We start from the raw sequence: 17,134 nt of genomic DNA, 5'->3' as shown, positions 1-17,134 counted from the left end.
TGAGTCCATAAGAGGCTCATTCAGGAGTCTGGTAACAGCGGGGAAGAAGCTGTTTTTGAACCTGTTAATGCGTACTCTGAGACTTTTGTATCTTCTGCCCGATGGAAGGGGTTGGAAGAGAGAATAATAATAATAGTCTTTATTATTGTCACAAGTAGACTGCAATGAAGGTACTGTGAAAATCCCTGAGTCGCCACACTCCGGCGCCTGTTTGTGAATTCTCCTTCAGTGTACCCAATGTCCAAATTAGCGAACATAGAACATAGAACAGTACAGCACAGAACAGGCCCTTCGGCCCTCGATGTTGTGATCACCCTACTCAAACCCACGTATCCACCCCATACCCAACAACCCCCCCCCCCCCCCCCACCTTACTTTTTAGGACACTACGGGCAATTTAGCATAGCCAATCCACCTAACCCGCACATCTTTGGACTGTGGGAGGAAACCGGAGCACCCGGAGGAAACCCACGCACACACGGGGAGGACGTGCAGACTCCGCACAGACAGTGACCCAGCCGGGAATCGAACCTGGGACCCTGGAGCTGTGAAGCATTTATGCTAACCACCATGCTACCATGCCGCCCTGAAATAACCCGGATGGGAGGAGTCTTTGATTATGATGCCTGCTTTCCCAAGGCAGCGGGAAGTGTAGAAAGAGTCAATGGATGGGAGGCGGGTTCACATGATGGACTGGGCTGTGTTCATGACTCTTAGGCTGAGCAGTTGCCATACCGAGCTGTGATGCAGCCAGACAGGATGCTTTCTATGGTACATCAATAGAAATTGGTAAGAGTCAATGTGGACATGCTGAATTTCCTTAAGTTCTCGGAGGACGCATAGGAGCTGTTGTGCGTTCTTGGTCGTAGTGTCGACGTGGGTTGGCCAGGACAGATTGTTGCTGATATGCACACCTAGGAATTTGAAGCTGTCAACCATTCCCACCGTTGCACCATTGATGTAGACAGGGGTGTGTATGACACCATGTTTCCTGAAGTCAATGACCAGCTCCTTAGTTTTGATGACATTGAGGGAGAGATTGTTGTCATTGCTAGGTCTCCCTCCTGTACTCTGGCTCAACGCTGTTTGAGACCCGATCCACTACGGTCGTGTCATCAGCAAACTTGTAGATGGATTGGAGCCAAATTACGCAACACAATCATCTGTGTATAAGGAGTATAATAGGGGCCTAAGTACTCAGACTTGCAGGGCCCTGGTATTGAGGATTATCGTGGAGGAGGTGTCGTTGTTTATCCTTACTGATTGTGGTCTATGGGTGAGGAAGCCGAGGATCTAGTTGCAGAGGGAGGAGCCAAATCCTCTTGTAAGCATCTGGGTCTCCTTTTTCAACACCATGTTGAGGATTCTAGGTGTTCAGCTAGAGCCGTGCACGTTGGTGGCTATTATTGGTCTATCAGACTCAAGGTGCTGCAGATAAGGGTGAAGGAGAACGTCTTCACCTTCGCCTTGCTGATAGCCTGGAGACGGGTTTTGCTCAGGTGGAGATCCCCGGTACCGCCCAATGTCTCGGTCTGGGTGAATGGCCCAATGGAATTTTTTTTATCTCGAGAAGGCCGAATAAAGTGAGGGGTTCAGTGGAAGGCTTCTACTCGAGGTGGCAGCCTTTCATCTCCTTTTTCAGGGATTTAGAAACCGTCAGTTACTGCTGGGAGGGGGGAATTATGGCTCTTGTTAAGTTTTGTTTGTGAGGTTAGGCCTGGGGAGCGTTAGATGTGCGGGGGATTTTTTTTAAATGGCGGTTGCTGTAGGTTATTGTGTTGCTTTGCCTTGTTATAATGAAAAACTTTTCTGAATACAAATATATATATTTTTTAATGTGAAATCCTGTGGTAGGCAGCACGGTAGCACAGGCTTCCCAGGATTAATTATTCAAAGATACCCCTAAACGTATGAAGGATTTTGTTAAAAAGAGAACTTCCAGTCATTAAGACTGGGAGGTGGTGCCATTGTGGTATTGTCACTAGATTAGTAATCCAAAGACTCAGGGTAATGTTCTAGGGGCCTTGGAATGCCATGGAGGCATATTGATTAGCACTGTTTCTTCACAGCGCCAGGGTCCCATGTTCGATTCCCGGCTGGCTGTGCAGATTCTGCACTTTCTCGCTGCATCTGCATGGGTTTCCTCCGGGTGCTCCGGATTCCTCCCACAAGTCCCGAAAGATGTGCTATTAAGTAATTTGGACATTCCGAATTCTCCCTCGTGGACCTGAACAGGCGCCGGAATGTGGCAACTAGGAGCTTTTCACAATAACGCCATTGCAGTGTTAATGTAAGCTTACTTGTGACAATAAAGATTATTTATTATTAACGTTCTGTTGGTTAATTGCTGGGTATTTGGATTTATTCCTTGAATGTTAATACAATCCCCAATAGGATTGTGACATACCACTCTTTCAGGCAGTGTATTCCAGATCATAACTCACTGCATAAGTAGTTTTATTTCTCAATTCATCTTTATTCTTTTGCCAATTACATTAGTTCTGTGTCCAGTTACCTACATTTCTACTACTGGAAACAGTTTAACTTTAGTTACTCTATCAAAATCATTGATGATTTTAAACACCTCTACCCAATCTCCCCTTAAGATCCTCTACTTCAAGGATAACAAGCCCAGTTTCTCACGTTTCTCCACGTAACGTATGTCTTTGATCACTGTCACCAACAATAAGCTACACGGCACAGAATTTCCCATGCCGAGCAAGCACAAATTGGCTCCTTTAAATATCCATGGATATGTGGCCACATATAAATAATTTAAAGATACTGTGCAATTAAATGAATAGACCACATGCAACAACAACAACAAAAAAGACTTCCGGTGACGGCGGGCGGGAGGCAGCCACGTAACGGAGGGCTCTCGTTCGGGAACGGCATTTTTGGGGCTTAAGCCCGGTCCCAGGGTCCACGGAGGCGTCAAAGGCAGGGAGAAGGCACGGAGAAGACAGAAAGGAGGCGCAGCAGAAGAAGATGTCCAGCATCAGCAAGAAAACGGCCGTTAAAAAAGCAGCCGAGGGCCCGTCCGGGAGTGGAGAGGTCACCACAGGGTCACCAAGGAAAATGGAGGCTGGAGCACCAGGGGAAGCCACATTGCTTAAGGCTCAAGAAATAACCAAGGTGATGGCTACAGAATTCGAAAGGCAGTTTACAAAACACTTGGAGGCGATGAGGAAGGAGATGAGGGAGGTTTTGAGTGTGCTGGTGGAGGAGGCGATTTCCCTAGTGAACACTGCTGCCCGAAGGAGTTGAAGGGCTGAGGCCGACGGAGTATTTTGCCGCTATGCTGGCGAAACTATTGGGGGAGGGGGAGGATCCCTCCCGATATGAACTGGATCGGGCTCATCGGTCGTGGAGGCCTGTACCAAAGGCGAGTGAGCCGCCAAGGGTAGTGACTCTGTGCTTCCATAGGTACAGTGTGAAGGAGAAGGTCCTGTGCTGGGCCAAGCAGAAGCGGGTGGTGCAGTTGGCTGGAGCTGGTATACATGTATACCAGAACTTTACGGTGGAGCTGGCGAAGAGGCGGGCTGCTTTCAACCGGGAGAAGATGGCACAGTACATTAGCAAGGTGTAGTGCGGCAATGTATATCCAGCAAAGCTGAGGGTGACCTATAAGCTCAAGGACTTTTATTTTGGAACGGGGGAAGCAGAGGAGGAGTTTGCGAAGGCAGAAGGTCTGTGGCAGAACTGAGAAATTGAGAAATGGCCATGTGCCAATGTAACCTCATGACTGTATTTTCTTCTTTTTTTGTGCGGGTGTGTGGGCTAAAGGAGCCAATGTTGTATATATTTGGACAAGGGAAGTGATGGGACTTGCACTCGAAGTGAGGGCTCTTTCGGGTGTAGGTGGATATACATAGTTTTACATAGAATTTACAGTGCAGAAGGAGGCCATTCGGCCCATCGAGTCTGCAGCGGCTCTTGGAAAGAGCACCCTACCCCCTACCCAAGTCAACACCTCCACCCTATCCCCATAACTCAGTAACCCCACCCAACACTAAGGGCAATTTTGGACACTAAGGGCAATTTATCATGGCCAATCCACCTAACCCGCACATCTTTGGACTGTGGGAGGAAACCGGAGCACCCGGAGGAAACCCACGCACACACGGGGAGGATGTGCAGACTCCGCACAGACTATGTGCGGGGTGCGTGTGCCAAAAGGAGATTTCTGGGCTTTCCTAGTGCCGGGCAAGGGGGAAAGGGACCCGGGCGGGGGCCTCCTGCTGGCCAGTTTAAACCGGTCTGTGAACGGGAGTGAGGTGGGGGGAGGGGCTGCGGCCATCGGAGACTGGCAGAACAGGGTCCGAGTGGTCTAGCCGGGGTGGAACGTTGGGGGGAAGGAACCGAGGTTGGGGGGGGGGGGGGGGGGGGAGGAGTTTTACAAGAGGCAGTGGACGGTAGGAGTTGGAGGGGAGGGGGTTTTTACAACTCTTGGATATCACGTACGGTACTCTTTCAGAGGTTGGACGGCGTTGAGTGGGGGTGGGGGGCGGAGTGGACTCTATGGTGACCATGGGGGGTCCCGGACTCCTTTTTCTTTTTCTCCTTTGTTTTTTGTTTCCACTGTGGGAGGGTTTGTTTTATTGGATGCATATATTGACAGGTGGGCCGTTGTTTGGGGTGGTGGGAGGATGGGATCATTGTTATTGTTAAGGGGATTGATTTTGTATTTGTTACCGTTTACTGTTTGTGGGTGGGATGTAAATTTTGGAGGAAAATGTGAAAATGGACAATAAAACCTTTTTTTAAAAAAGAGGAATTTAGCCTGGTACCATTCTTGTAAATCTCCTCTGCACCATCTATGAAGCTGAAATATCCTTCCTAAAATGTGGATTTGTTAAAGGCAAATGGTGTTTGATTAACTTTAATGAAGTAATTTAGACTGATAATAAGGATGGCATATTTGATGCTGCATATATGGACTGTCAGAAGATGTTTTACAAGATACTAAATAATAGACTTGTTTGTAAAGTTTAAAACCATGGAATGAAGAAGGTGGCAATGTAGTTATAAAACTAAGGGCCAGAAAACAGTGGCGATAAATGGTTGTTTTTTAAACTAGAGGTAAAGATACATCCAGGTCCTCGGTGTTGGGCCCACTGTTCTTTACTTATTTATTGGGCATAGTTTGCAGCTGATACAAAACTCGACAATGTAGTAAACAATGAGGCGGATAGTAACAGACTTCAAGAGAACCAAGTCGAGTGAGATGGTAGATACGTAGCAGGTGAAATTTAATGCCAAGGTGTAAAGTGATTCATTTTGGAAGGAAGAATTATGAGATGCAATATAAATGAAGCAATTAGAGAGAATTAAGGAACAAAAAGGCATGGGGGTGTATGTGAACAAGGCTCTGAGAGAAAAGAAGCTCTCTAGCCCGTCCATACAACATATGTAAATAAACACAATCCATATTGCTTCAATGCTCAAATTCCCATCAGGGGCCATGTATTTTCATAACTATTACTAAAACCACTACCCCTACCCACATTGGTTCCCCATCATCACTCCATATAACATACGGACACCCCAAATAACAAATATATACAGTATACAAGAAATCCCAAACAAGCCCATCCCATCATCAACCATAACAGTCCCTTTTGAATTCTTTTAACTGAGTTCAAGACCGTGTTTCTGAACAAAGGCCTCCACTTCCTCCGATATATTGAAATAGTATTCTTTCAGCCTGCAGCCTCACTGGGGGCATCTGTCCATCTTCCCCCACCTGGTGGAAAGAAAGTTGTACGTGGAAATCCTTCAACAGATTTGGGAAGTCCACGTAGCTCACAAACATCTGAGAAAAATACTCAGTGGGATTCAAGCCCTCCATCCCCTCAGACAACTCCACAATTCTGAGGTTATGTCTCGTTCTCCAGGTCATCCACTTTCGCCTTCAGGATCTTGTTTCTCTCCCCCACCACTGAGATCTCAGCCTCCAACAAGGTGATTTGATTACTGTGCCTTGACAAAGTTTCTTCCACTCCCTTCAACACCTTGCCATGCTCCTTCACGGTCTCCGATGTTTTCTCCGTCTTCTCCCAAATCAGACCATGCGCCTCCTCAATCGACTTTTGTGAGAGTTTTTATTATTACCTGCCTTTGCTTCTCAAAGTGCTTCCCAAACTCCGAGGCCAGTACCACCGTCAGCATATCCACCATAATAGGAGAGGCTGCACCCGCTGGAGTTAATTCCACCATCTTCCCTTCTGGTGAGCCACGCAGATTCCCCAAATCCAAAGGATTTCCGCTTAAAACTTTCAATCCACCGGCCTTCTTTTGAAAATTTTGCAATTCTTTCCTCGACAGGCTCACTAAATGTTCAGATGAGCCGAGTTTGTTCACCGAAATTCCTCGGGATCCAAGCAAAAAAAGGACTAAAAGCACAAGTACCTTGACAGGAGCTACCAAGTGTGGGACCTTTTTCTACATGCCGCCACCGGATGTCTTCAGCAAAAGGGGAACATTACCCACGGGTAGGCACGATGGCACAGTGGTTAGCACTATTGCCTCACAGCATCAGGGACCCAGGTTCAATTCCAGCCTTGGGTAACTGTGTAGTTTGCACGTTCTCCTCATGTCTTTGTGGGTTTCCTCCCACAGTCCAAAAACATGCAGGTTAGGTGGACTGGCCATGCTAAAATTACCCCTTAGTGTCCAAAGATGCATGGGTTAGGTGGGATAAATTAGCCTAGGTATGGTGCAGTTTCAGAGGGTCGGTGCAGATTCAATGGGCCAAATGGCCTCCTGTAGGAATTCTATAACCATATCCAAGCACATAACTTTGCAAACTGGAATGCAAAAATCTCATGCATCTTTGAGGGCATGAGATTATTCAAATTTTTTCAGTTAAATTTTACTTTGATGATTATTTCAGTAGCTGTCCCAAGTAATGCAAATTCTCTGGAATAACACCCAACAACCTTTTTGGTGTTGACACTGCCTTTTGGGATTTAGAATAAGGATCTCCAGGAAGATATCAATATTTGCAAGGTCTACAAAGGAAAGATGAGAATCACTCTCCTAACTTGAACCAACAATTCCAGATGAGTGAATATTTGGCCTATTAAATTAGAAGGAAATTTACAGAATCCAAAGAGTAAGTCATAATTTCCCAGTCCAGATTTTGACAGAGATACAGCACTGAGCACTAAACTACACTCTTATGAAATAAATCTTGCCTTTTTTATCCCAGTAAATGAAAAATATATTCATATTGCTCCTGCAATGGTCAGTATTTACAACAGCCAGCAAACAAATAGCACTAGGCCCTTGTTCTTTTAAAATTGCTCTTGCCAGTTTAATTTCCATGGGCTTTTTGCAGGGCAAGCGGAAGATCAAAACAGCATAGCATGCACTACAGGACATCTGGATCTGTGTGAACAGAGCGAGCAACTATGCATCTATTTAATAGTTTTTCCATCTAATTGATTAATGAACAGCGCAAGAGTCTGACCAGAAAACACAAGTTCAAATATTGAGTTCACTATCAAAGGCAGTGCAGAAAGGAAGAAAGGGAAAAAATAATATATTTCCTTTCCCTCGCAATTCAAACAAAAAGTTTTTTTTTTATAAAAGGTCCATTTAAAGAATATATATTTTTAATGCTTTAGTAATGAGATGCCACCCTTGTAGGACATAATTCTCAGCTTGGCAAACTTAAAAATCTAGTACTATGGATAAGCTTGAACTCAATGGAGACGTTTATCTATATATTTTAGTATCTAAACGGTACGGTTGATGGATGTTAAATACCAAGTAATTTAAGGTCATAAGGTGAACGGGTGTTCAGTATTGATTAGTTAATTATACTCAGATGTATACATAAAGTAGTTAGCCACCACTGAAGATGGGTGTTAAGAGTGGAGAATCAAGCACTGTGGCAAACAATAGACAATCTCCACCAAAGAATCCTAGTCTCAGTGTCTTCTTCACATCCAGGCTTGGGAATTCCACTGACATTTGGCAGCAGTGGATGGTTGTCTAAACGTGATGATTGGGGACAAAGGTTTATTTCCAGGCAGAAGGCTAGAATTTGAGTTTTTTTTTTAAAAGACTGTAATTGGAGACTTTGGAGGAAGTTGACCGAAACTAGGTATAGGGTGGCAAGACATGATTTTTCACCACAGTTCTGTGAAACGGAACCTTATGATCAATAGAAAAATAAAGTTGATTATAGCGTAAATGAGCTCTTCAGTAGAGACACCAACTTACACCTAGCAGCATTTCAAAATTGTTCAAATATAGGGTCCAAATATCTGTACAAAAGGCGACTTTCAAACAAAAAGTACGAGGACAGAAATCTTTGTATGTCCTGTGTTTTTCATGTATGGAACGATCTGTCTGGACTATATGCAGAACAATACTTTTCACTGTACCTCAGTACACATGGCATTAAATCTAAATCTAACACATTGAAATTACTCAAAAGAATAGTAACTACGTGTAAAATATTACCAAAGTACTGATATGATAGCGAGTGAAATACCTTTACTGTTAAGTAAGCTTTAATGAAAATGGCGCAAATGAAGTCGAAGATGGAGCAAAAGTGATGGTAAATTGCAAATCTACATTATATGCCAAAACAGAGATGGGATATTTTTGCATAATCCTTCAAGACCTATATCTCTAGACAGAATGTTATAGAGGTATTAATAACTGCTGGGAATAGGGATTTAGAAAAGAATAAGTACTGCAAATCTGCATGGACAATTTGCACACCCCCTGGCCATAGACTGAAGATTCTGTGAAAGGATGCAGGGGTACTGGTTGAGCAATACACTAGAATTGTTGAGGATATCAGTGAAAAAAGTGATTTTGTAAAAATTACAGGAGTGTAATCGCAACCTGTAGTAAGTTTTCCATTGACAAGAGACTTTACTCGACTGTAGGGCTGGACCTCAAAGCATGGGATAAAGAAAATATTTTCTTCTACATTTTGTCAACTTAGCGACCCTCCATCAATAGTAATATTTAGTAAAGATGAAAATATAATTATTGATTAAAATAATGGAAAGATGGATAGGGACTGGGCTGGGAGCACTAGCTAAATGCTTAAATCGACAGTAGAGGAGAATTTAGCAATGATAAATTCGGGAGTATGATGTGAAAATTTGAATATTTTAGCAATGCACACAGCAGCAGAAGGTCCTGTCAACAATGTGATAGGAGAGAAATTGTGCCGTGATTGACAAAATATTCAAAAGATTTTACAACTAAATTGGAAATTGACAATTGCTCTAGCATGGACAGTATATGCAAAAAGTACACTCCAGGTGGTTGACGACTACAGCCCTACATGGCAGGAATCTGAAGATGCCATGAATAACGTAGGACCATCCACCTGCTTTAGAGGGGACTATCATTAGTTTTATTTCTGCAGAACATTTGAGTACAATGCAAGTAGGGAGGAGAGCATTTATTAAGGTGTCGGTTTCTTGACAAAAAAATCAGGAAAGCTTTGAGGTATCGAATCAGGATGTCAAAAATTAAATTTACGAGTGTATTATAAAAGGAACCCTGAGGAAGGAGGAGTGCTCCGAAAGCTAGTGATTTGAAACAAACCTGTTGGACTTTAACCTGGTACTGTAAGATCTCTTACTGTGCTCACCCCAGTCCAACGCCGGCAACTCCACATTATAAATGGGAAGCACAGAAAGAATAGAGACACCAAGGAAAGGTTATAGGCGCTGATGGGAAAAACCTATAATCTTGCAACATGGGCATCAAAGAGTACATTCCACATGCCTTACTGATTACACATTGACGGAACATGAACAGAGGATAGAAACCAAAGATGCAACGAGCGCTTTGTACAAATATATGCCAGCCCTGTATGAACAACAGATGGCTAACAGAGAGTAGGCTAAGTGATAGTGAAGGTCAGGATAGGGCCATTTATCACAAAGTATCAACCAAACGTTGGAACTAGGTGGCATGTATGCCAAAAGAGACAAGTGAGTGGAGCGAGGCTACAATAATAGGATGGGCAGGAAATGAAACAACTGGCTGGATGTACGAGAAGGGGCAGAATATCAGATCTATTACTTAGAATCACAGAATATTCAGTGCAGGAGGCCACTCGGCTCATCGAATATGCACCGGCTCCTGGAAAGAGCACCCCACCCAAGCCCACACCTCCACCCTGTCCCCATAACCAAGTAACCCCACCTAACCTTTCTTGGACACTAAGGGCAATTTAGCATGGCCAATCCACCTAACCGGCACATCTTTGGACTGTGGGAGGAAACCGGAGCACCCGGAGGAAACCCACGCAGAAGCGGGGAGAGAGTGCAAACTCCGCACACACAGTGACCCAAGCCAGGAATCGAACCTGGGACCCTGGTGCAACTGTGCTAACCACTGTGCTAACCACTGTGCTACTGTGCCCCCCACTTTGCAAAAGGAAGTAAAAATGTGGAAATCCAGGAAATGTAGTGCACGTTAAGACAATGGGCTTACTGTTCAGAGCCCAAGAAATCAATATCTAAATTGGTGAAAGGAAGCCTAGTTGCAGAAGGAACAAGTCAAGTGGGAGAAGTCCAGATAGGGATGGGAGATCTAATTGGGTACATAGTTTAACAATAGTAAGGAATAAAGAACAGACACAAAAATGCCCCTATGATATAGAAGCTCCAGTGGCTACTAACAAATTTGATGCTAAACTGGTAAAAAAGGCAAAACAAAAAGAATTTGACAGCCGAGAGAATGTTTGGCATTTACACAGACATGACAGACGTTGTCTCATATATTAGGAGAAAGTACTTCCTTATGGTATGTATAAAGCTAAGGCCAGACTTGTAGCTCAGGGATTTGAGGGCTACCAGGATGTTAGTGTAGACTGGGAACAGCAAGTTTGAGGATTTTTCGAGCACTTTTAGTGACATACTCATGGTAATGTAAATCCATTGATGTCAAAGCTGCATTTTCTTATTGCCTGGAGAACTAGTTCAAAAAAGTATTCTTAAAGCCTCAAAAAGCTGGAGACAGAGGGAAAATTATGGAGGTTAAATAATTGTGTTTACCAACTAAACAATTCATCCAGGGTACGCTATTTTTCATTTAGGTCTATGCTACTAAAAGTTGGTTGTCCTCAGTTAAAAGCAGACCTAGCAATGCTTTATTGCCATGGTGAAGGGAAACTAGCAAGCATTTTCTAAATGCATGTAAATTATTTTCGGGGGGGTGGGGGGCAGTAATCTGCAACATTTGAGATGTGTGACTGATAAAGAAATTCAAAATTGGAAGTCTGGCTTCTAGAGCTTTTAAGTATATAGTGTTGGACATTAGGGAGACTAAATTGGGAATAACCCTAATTCAACAGTCTCAACAACCAAGGAAGAAAATCAATTATGAAGCTTAATTGAGGACTTAAACTGGTTATACACACAAACTAGACCAGGTGCCTACTACAATGTTCACAATGATCAGAATTGAACGGCTTCTGAATGAAATGAAAAAAATGAAAATCGCTTATTGTCACGAGTAGGTTTCAAATGAAGTTACTGTGAAAAGCCCCTAGTCGCCACATTCCGGCGCCTGTTCGGGGAGGCTGTCACGGGAATCGAACCGCGCTGCTGGCTTGCCTTGGTCTGCTTTCAAAGCCAGCGATTAGCCCTGTGAGCTAAACAGCCCCTAAACAGCCCCTTCTGTTGCGGAAGTGTGCAAAACAAATAAGATATTGAAGAAATTAAGTTCAGAAAAATGTACACTTCGACTTCTGGAGCTGGGTGACCCAGAAGGTATGTAATGAATTGTACAGCAAGATTCATTTTATATTTAGTGGGGATAAATATTCATTAGCATGGGAATCGAAGAAAACAAATAGTTAAAAGCACCTTTGCTCAGGAGACACGTGCTGATACGTCTATGTATTTATCAAGTATTTGAAAAGAACTCCTTCATAAGGGGCAACTGGGGAAAATGTGCCTATAGAATGTTATACAGATAACCATTCTCTCTGGGACAATGTCCATTCAACACAGTGTTATGGAAAAGAGGTTGAGAATTGATCTCAAGAGTATTAAAAATGGGGAAAAAAGGAGATTTTTTTTTAAATGGTTTGGCGCGAGTCACCAGCTGTCGGGTTGTTTCACAAAAAGCAGCTGTCGGGTTGTTTCACAAAAAACTACTTGTCCAAAGAAATTATTGAATATTCTTGAAGAGGGATGCCTCAAGTTATAATGGATTATGAGAACACCAACATTTTCATTTTGTAAGTTTTGTCTTCAAAATAGGGGGAGTAAGGAGTTTGTTAAAGATTGTGTAATAAAATAATGTATTATTATTTTGTATCTTTTCTTATGAAAACGATGTATTTTACTTTAAAGAATAGAGAATTTGTTAGAATCTAATAGATTCTGTTGATGGATGTTAAATACTTAGTGTTAGGTGTTGGGTATAGATTAGTTAATAATTATACTCAAATGTGTAAATAAAGAGTTGCCAGTATTGAAGATGGGGTTTAGAGCAGAGAAGCAAGTCCTGTCTCCATCAAAGCACCCTAGATGTGTCTTCACTACCAGGCTTGGGAATTCAAACAGCAAAGCAATACACGTCACAAGTAAATTGCGGATTTCTTTGTTTAACCACACCTCTGCCTTTGCCCGAAGCTGCTGTGTAATTTGTGCATAAACAACGGTGACTGGCACTAGCCTCTCCATAATTTGGACAGTAAATTCAGGCCCCAATATCCAACTTCCAATTTCTGTTCAAAAGATCAGCATACTTACCACTACAGTCACTGCTTTCCGGTGGCCAACAAAGTCCATGTTCGTTTTCCAGCCATCACGTTCAATGATCTGTGCAGTAGGGCCTGAGTTGTTCATTGCATGAGCAGATACAAGGTAATGGCCATCCGGGGACCAGCTTAACCGCAGCACATGTGTTGTGCCTGCACACTGCAGCAAGATGAAGCAATCATATGGACCATAACCTTTTGTGGTTACACAAACTATGTTAACAAGACACTTACAATTACTATGGCACTAATAGAGCAATCACAAATCTTGCTGTAAACCTAACTCCACTGAATGACTTGCATACCAGATTATCTTTCAGTAATGTTTTCAAGAGAGCATCAAGTGGGTTAGTATTTGACTAACATATTTCTAAATATGAATTGACTGCGTGGGCAACCTTTAAGAAGCTCTTTCGAACAACACATATGAAAGATTTGACCTGAAGAACAGGGGGAAACTTTCAGGTAGTTTTTTAAAAATTCATTCATGGGATGTTGGCATCACTGGCTAGGCCAGCATTTATTGCTCTGAGCTCATTGGCTTGCCAAGCCATTTCAGACAGCATTTAAGAGTCAACCACATTGCTGTGGATCTGGAGTTACATGTAGGCCAGACCAGGTAAGGACAGCAGATTTCCTTCCGTGAAGGACCTCAGGTGGGTTTTTATGACAATCAATAATCGTTTCATGGTCATCAATACTTTTAGTTTCAGATTTTTGTTACTGAATTCAAATTTCAACATCTGCAGTGGTGGGATTCTAACCAAGATCACCTGGTCTCTGGATTATTGGTGTGGTGACAATTGGTGTGGCGTGGTGAGGTTTGGTTTTTGAGCTACCAGGAGTGTTGATCCTCTCCCTGTAGGGACAGATTTACAATGAAACACACTGTGCCACTGCTGGCTGTCTTATTGTACTGCCGGACCCGGTATTGGAATGCTCAGCTGGAGTGACGTCAATATAGCCAGATGGTTAGCAGGGGATCTAATCAGAGTCTATTTTCTCTTCAGTTGCTGCTGATAGGCTCACGAGCAGCAAATGCAGAGCAATAAAAGACTCTGATTGGACGAGAACCAAAGAGCAGAAATATATGCAACGGTTGGCATGAGACAACAAATCGAGGTAGAGGCGCAGCAGCGGGCCACAATGAGGACTCAGTGCAGTGCGGGGAAGTTGAGATGGCATCAGAGTAGATCTCCCCCAGGCCAGCAATAGTCGCGCAAAGACACAATGCGTGGAAGCCAAAGGCGATGCTGGCTTCCCCACCCCCACCAAGTCAGCAGGAGGTGACGGGGACACCGTATGGTGAAGTCAAGGCCGACCCCCTTCACAGACCAAAAGCAGGTGTGGGACACCCCGAGGTGAGTGAGAGGCGTTGCAGCCACGAGGGGGACATAGCGTGGATGAGCCAAGCTGGCTCGAGGACCCCAGCTGAGCAAGGTGTGTTGGGAGAGGAGGAAGTGTGGGAGGAAAGAGGGAAAGTATCTGAGCAGTGGGGTTGATGGAAGAGGGAGCACTTGTGAGGGAAAGGCAGGTTGGATGTTATTTGAAATCCATGCTCAAAATCATAGCTTCATAGTTAAAAGATGAATCCCACTTCTGCAGAGCTAGAACCACCCCTACCTTCACCATAAAGAAGACAGAAGAGAAATAAGGACATGAGAGAAGGTGGCATTATGAATGCCGAAAGGTTTGGATTTTACTTTGCTACAGGAGCAATCTTATGAACAGGCTTCCCACAAGTAACAAGGAGCAGCATAAAATTGCACCATCCCAGGACAACAATTCAGACATTTGCTGAAAGCTCATACTTCATCAAAGGGTTTAGTGATATTCGTCTCCAATTGCCAATCCATGGTCCTCCATACTTTTAAGCTCCGGTCGTCAGCTTGGGATGCAATGTACTTCCCAACAGGATCCCAGGTGAGGCCCTTCACCAGGCCTGAGTGACCCCGTAACGTTGCAATGATCTCTGCAAGGGAGAGAGTTGAGATGCATTCACTGACTTTGAAGCTTACAACTTATCCAGTGAATGAGAGCCTGTGTGACCAACAGTTAAGTTTTACACATAGTATTCAAGCATTACGATTGCAATGGATCCAAAGGAATCAAGTCCTGCATGGGCTTGAGACAGAGTATTTCTGCTAAAGAACAGATATACTAAAATTGAACCTTCATCGCTGTTTCATGAGGAATTTCTATTCATATTAGTTCCAGTCGTGTCCATATAGAATTTGCTCATCAATTTAAAGCCAACTTCCAATCTCACCTGGAAACTTCATAGCATTCCAAATAACAACAGTGTTATCTATACTGCAGGAGGAGAGCCATGCATCGTGAGGTGACCAGGCCAGGTCCATCACATCTAGAAGATAAACAAAATCCTCATTAAGTGTACTGTACCACACTGCACAATGTAAAATGAAGAAGCCTCAGTCACACAAGTGTCAAGCAATGGCCATTTCCAAGGGAGAATCTAACCATCTCCTTTTGACATTCAGCAGCATTACTATCACTGAATCCCCAACGATTAACATCCTGGGGGGTTACCTGGGGGGTTACCATTGTCCAAAAACTTAACTGGACCAGCCATATCAATACTGTGGCTACAAATAGGTTGGCTTATGAGAATAGGCTGAGCAGGTTGGGGCTACATCAGTTGAAGTTCAGAAGAATGGGCGATGGCCTTATTGAAATATTAAGATTCTGAGTGAGCCTGACGGAGTAGATGCTGAGAAAATGTTTCCCTTTGTGCGGAAATCTAGAACTGGGGGGGCACAGCATCAAAATAAATAATCTTGTGTTGAAGATTAAGATGAGGAAATATTTCTTTTTTTTCTTAATTTTTAAAAATAAATTTAGAGTGCCTAATTCATTTTTTCCAATTGAAGGGCAATTTAGCATGGTCAATCCACCTACCCTTCACATTTTTGGGTTGTGGGAGCAAAACCCACACAAATACGGGGAGAATGTGCAAACTCCACACGGACAATGACCCAGAGCCGGGATCGAACCTGGGACCTCGGCGCCCTGAGGAATGCTAACCACTGCGCTGCCCTAGGGGAAACATTTCTTCTCTGACCATTGTGGGTTTTGGAATTCGCTTTCACTGAGCAGTGGAGGCTAGGCCATTGATGATGTTACATTTTTTGAGTTTTGAGCAACAAGGGAGTCATCGGCCATGGGGGAAATAGGCAGGAAAGTGCAGTTAAGGATCAGCCATGATCTAACTGAATGACAGAGCAGGCTCAGAGAGCTGACTGGCCTATTCCTGCTCCTAATTCTTGTGATCTTCTCTCATGCAAAGCAACTCAGAAGCTGGGAGCACTGCATCAAGTAACTCGCCTTCTAACTCACCAAAGCCTGTCTACAATCTGCAAAGCACAAGTCAGGAGTGCGATGGAATACTTCCAATTGCCTGAATGAGTGCACTTCCAACAAGACAATGGTTGTTCGACACCATCCAGGACAAAGCAGCACACTTGATTGGCACTCCATCAATCACCTTAAACATTTACATAAACTCCACCACCGGCACACTGTAGTTGAAGTGTGTAGCATCTATAAGATGCCCTGCAGCAACTCGCCAAGACTCGTTTCATTGCATCTTCCAAATCTGGGACCTCTAACACCCACAAGAACAAGTACATTAGACACATCATAACATCACTGCCTGCAAGTTCTCCTGCATGTTACACTTCAAGTCACATTCCATCCTGACTTGGAACTATATCCCCATTATTTCATTGTCATTGGGTCAAAATCCTAGAACTCCCATTCCAACAGCACTATGGGTGCCATACATCACATGGACTGCAATTATTCAAGGCGGCGGCTCACCATAATATTCTCCAGGGCAATTGGGGTTGAGAAATAGGCGCTGGCTTTACTAGTGGCATTCACAGTCTACCGCAAATTTTGAAAAATACAATGTGTCGCTACTATTTTAAAACAGTTCATAAATTAGTGAATTTTTAGCTGAGGGATGCCAATGCTGGGGAACAAAGTCTTTTGCCCTTTTTCTTTATTGTACAGGACCAGTTTACTGCACAGCATGGTATGTTAAAAGCTTGCTGTCTGTCAACACACCCACACAGCTTCCAAATTTGACTATTCTAAAGCACTGGCCAGCCTCTCACATTCCATCCTCTGTAAACCTGAACACACCCAAAACCTTGTTACTCCTGTCCTAACTCACAATTACCATTCACCCACGCCGGAGTTTCTTCCCCACTGTTACCAGACTCTTAAACGGCCCTCTTATGGACTGACCTGATGAATACTACACTCTGTAAGCTTCACCCGATGCCGGTGTCTATGTATTTACATTGTGTACCTTGTGTTGCCCTATTATGTATTTTCTTTTCTTTTCATGTA

General features: G+C 43.6%; 1 protein-coding gene across 2 annotated transcripts in view; it reads right to left on the bottom strand.

Moving 5' to 3' along the window:
• LOC119963680 (protein HIRA) overlaps positions 1-17,134 on the bottom strand; it is a 140,061-nt gene that overhangs the window by 101,866 nt on the left and 21,061 nt on the right. For both annotated transcript variants that reach the window (XM_038792998.1, XM_038793005.1), the window contains exons 6-8: positions 15,027-15,122; positions 14,569-14,729; positions 12,750-12,917 (exon numbers count right to left, since the gene is read on the bottom strand). In XM_038792998.1, the coding sequence (XP_038648926.1) occupies positions 12,750-12,917; positions 14,569-14,729; positions 15,027-15,122 (425 nt within the window). The remainder of the gene's footprint in view (positions 1-12,749; positions 12,918-14,568; positions 14,730-15,026; positions 15,123-17,134) is intronic.

The sequence above is a fragment of the Scyliorhinus canicula genome, chromosome 1 (genome assembly GCF_902713615.1).
Source record: "Scyliorhinus canicula chromosome 1, sScyCan1.1, whole genome shotgun sequence".
Taxonomy (NCBI): Eukaryota; Metazoa; Chordata; class Chondrichthyes; order Carcharhiniformes; family Scyliorhinidae; genus Scyliorhinus; species Scyliorhinus canicula.
This window is presented reverse-complemented; position numbering and strand designations above follow the sequence as displayed.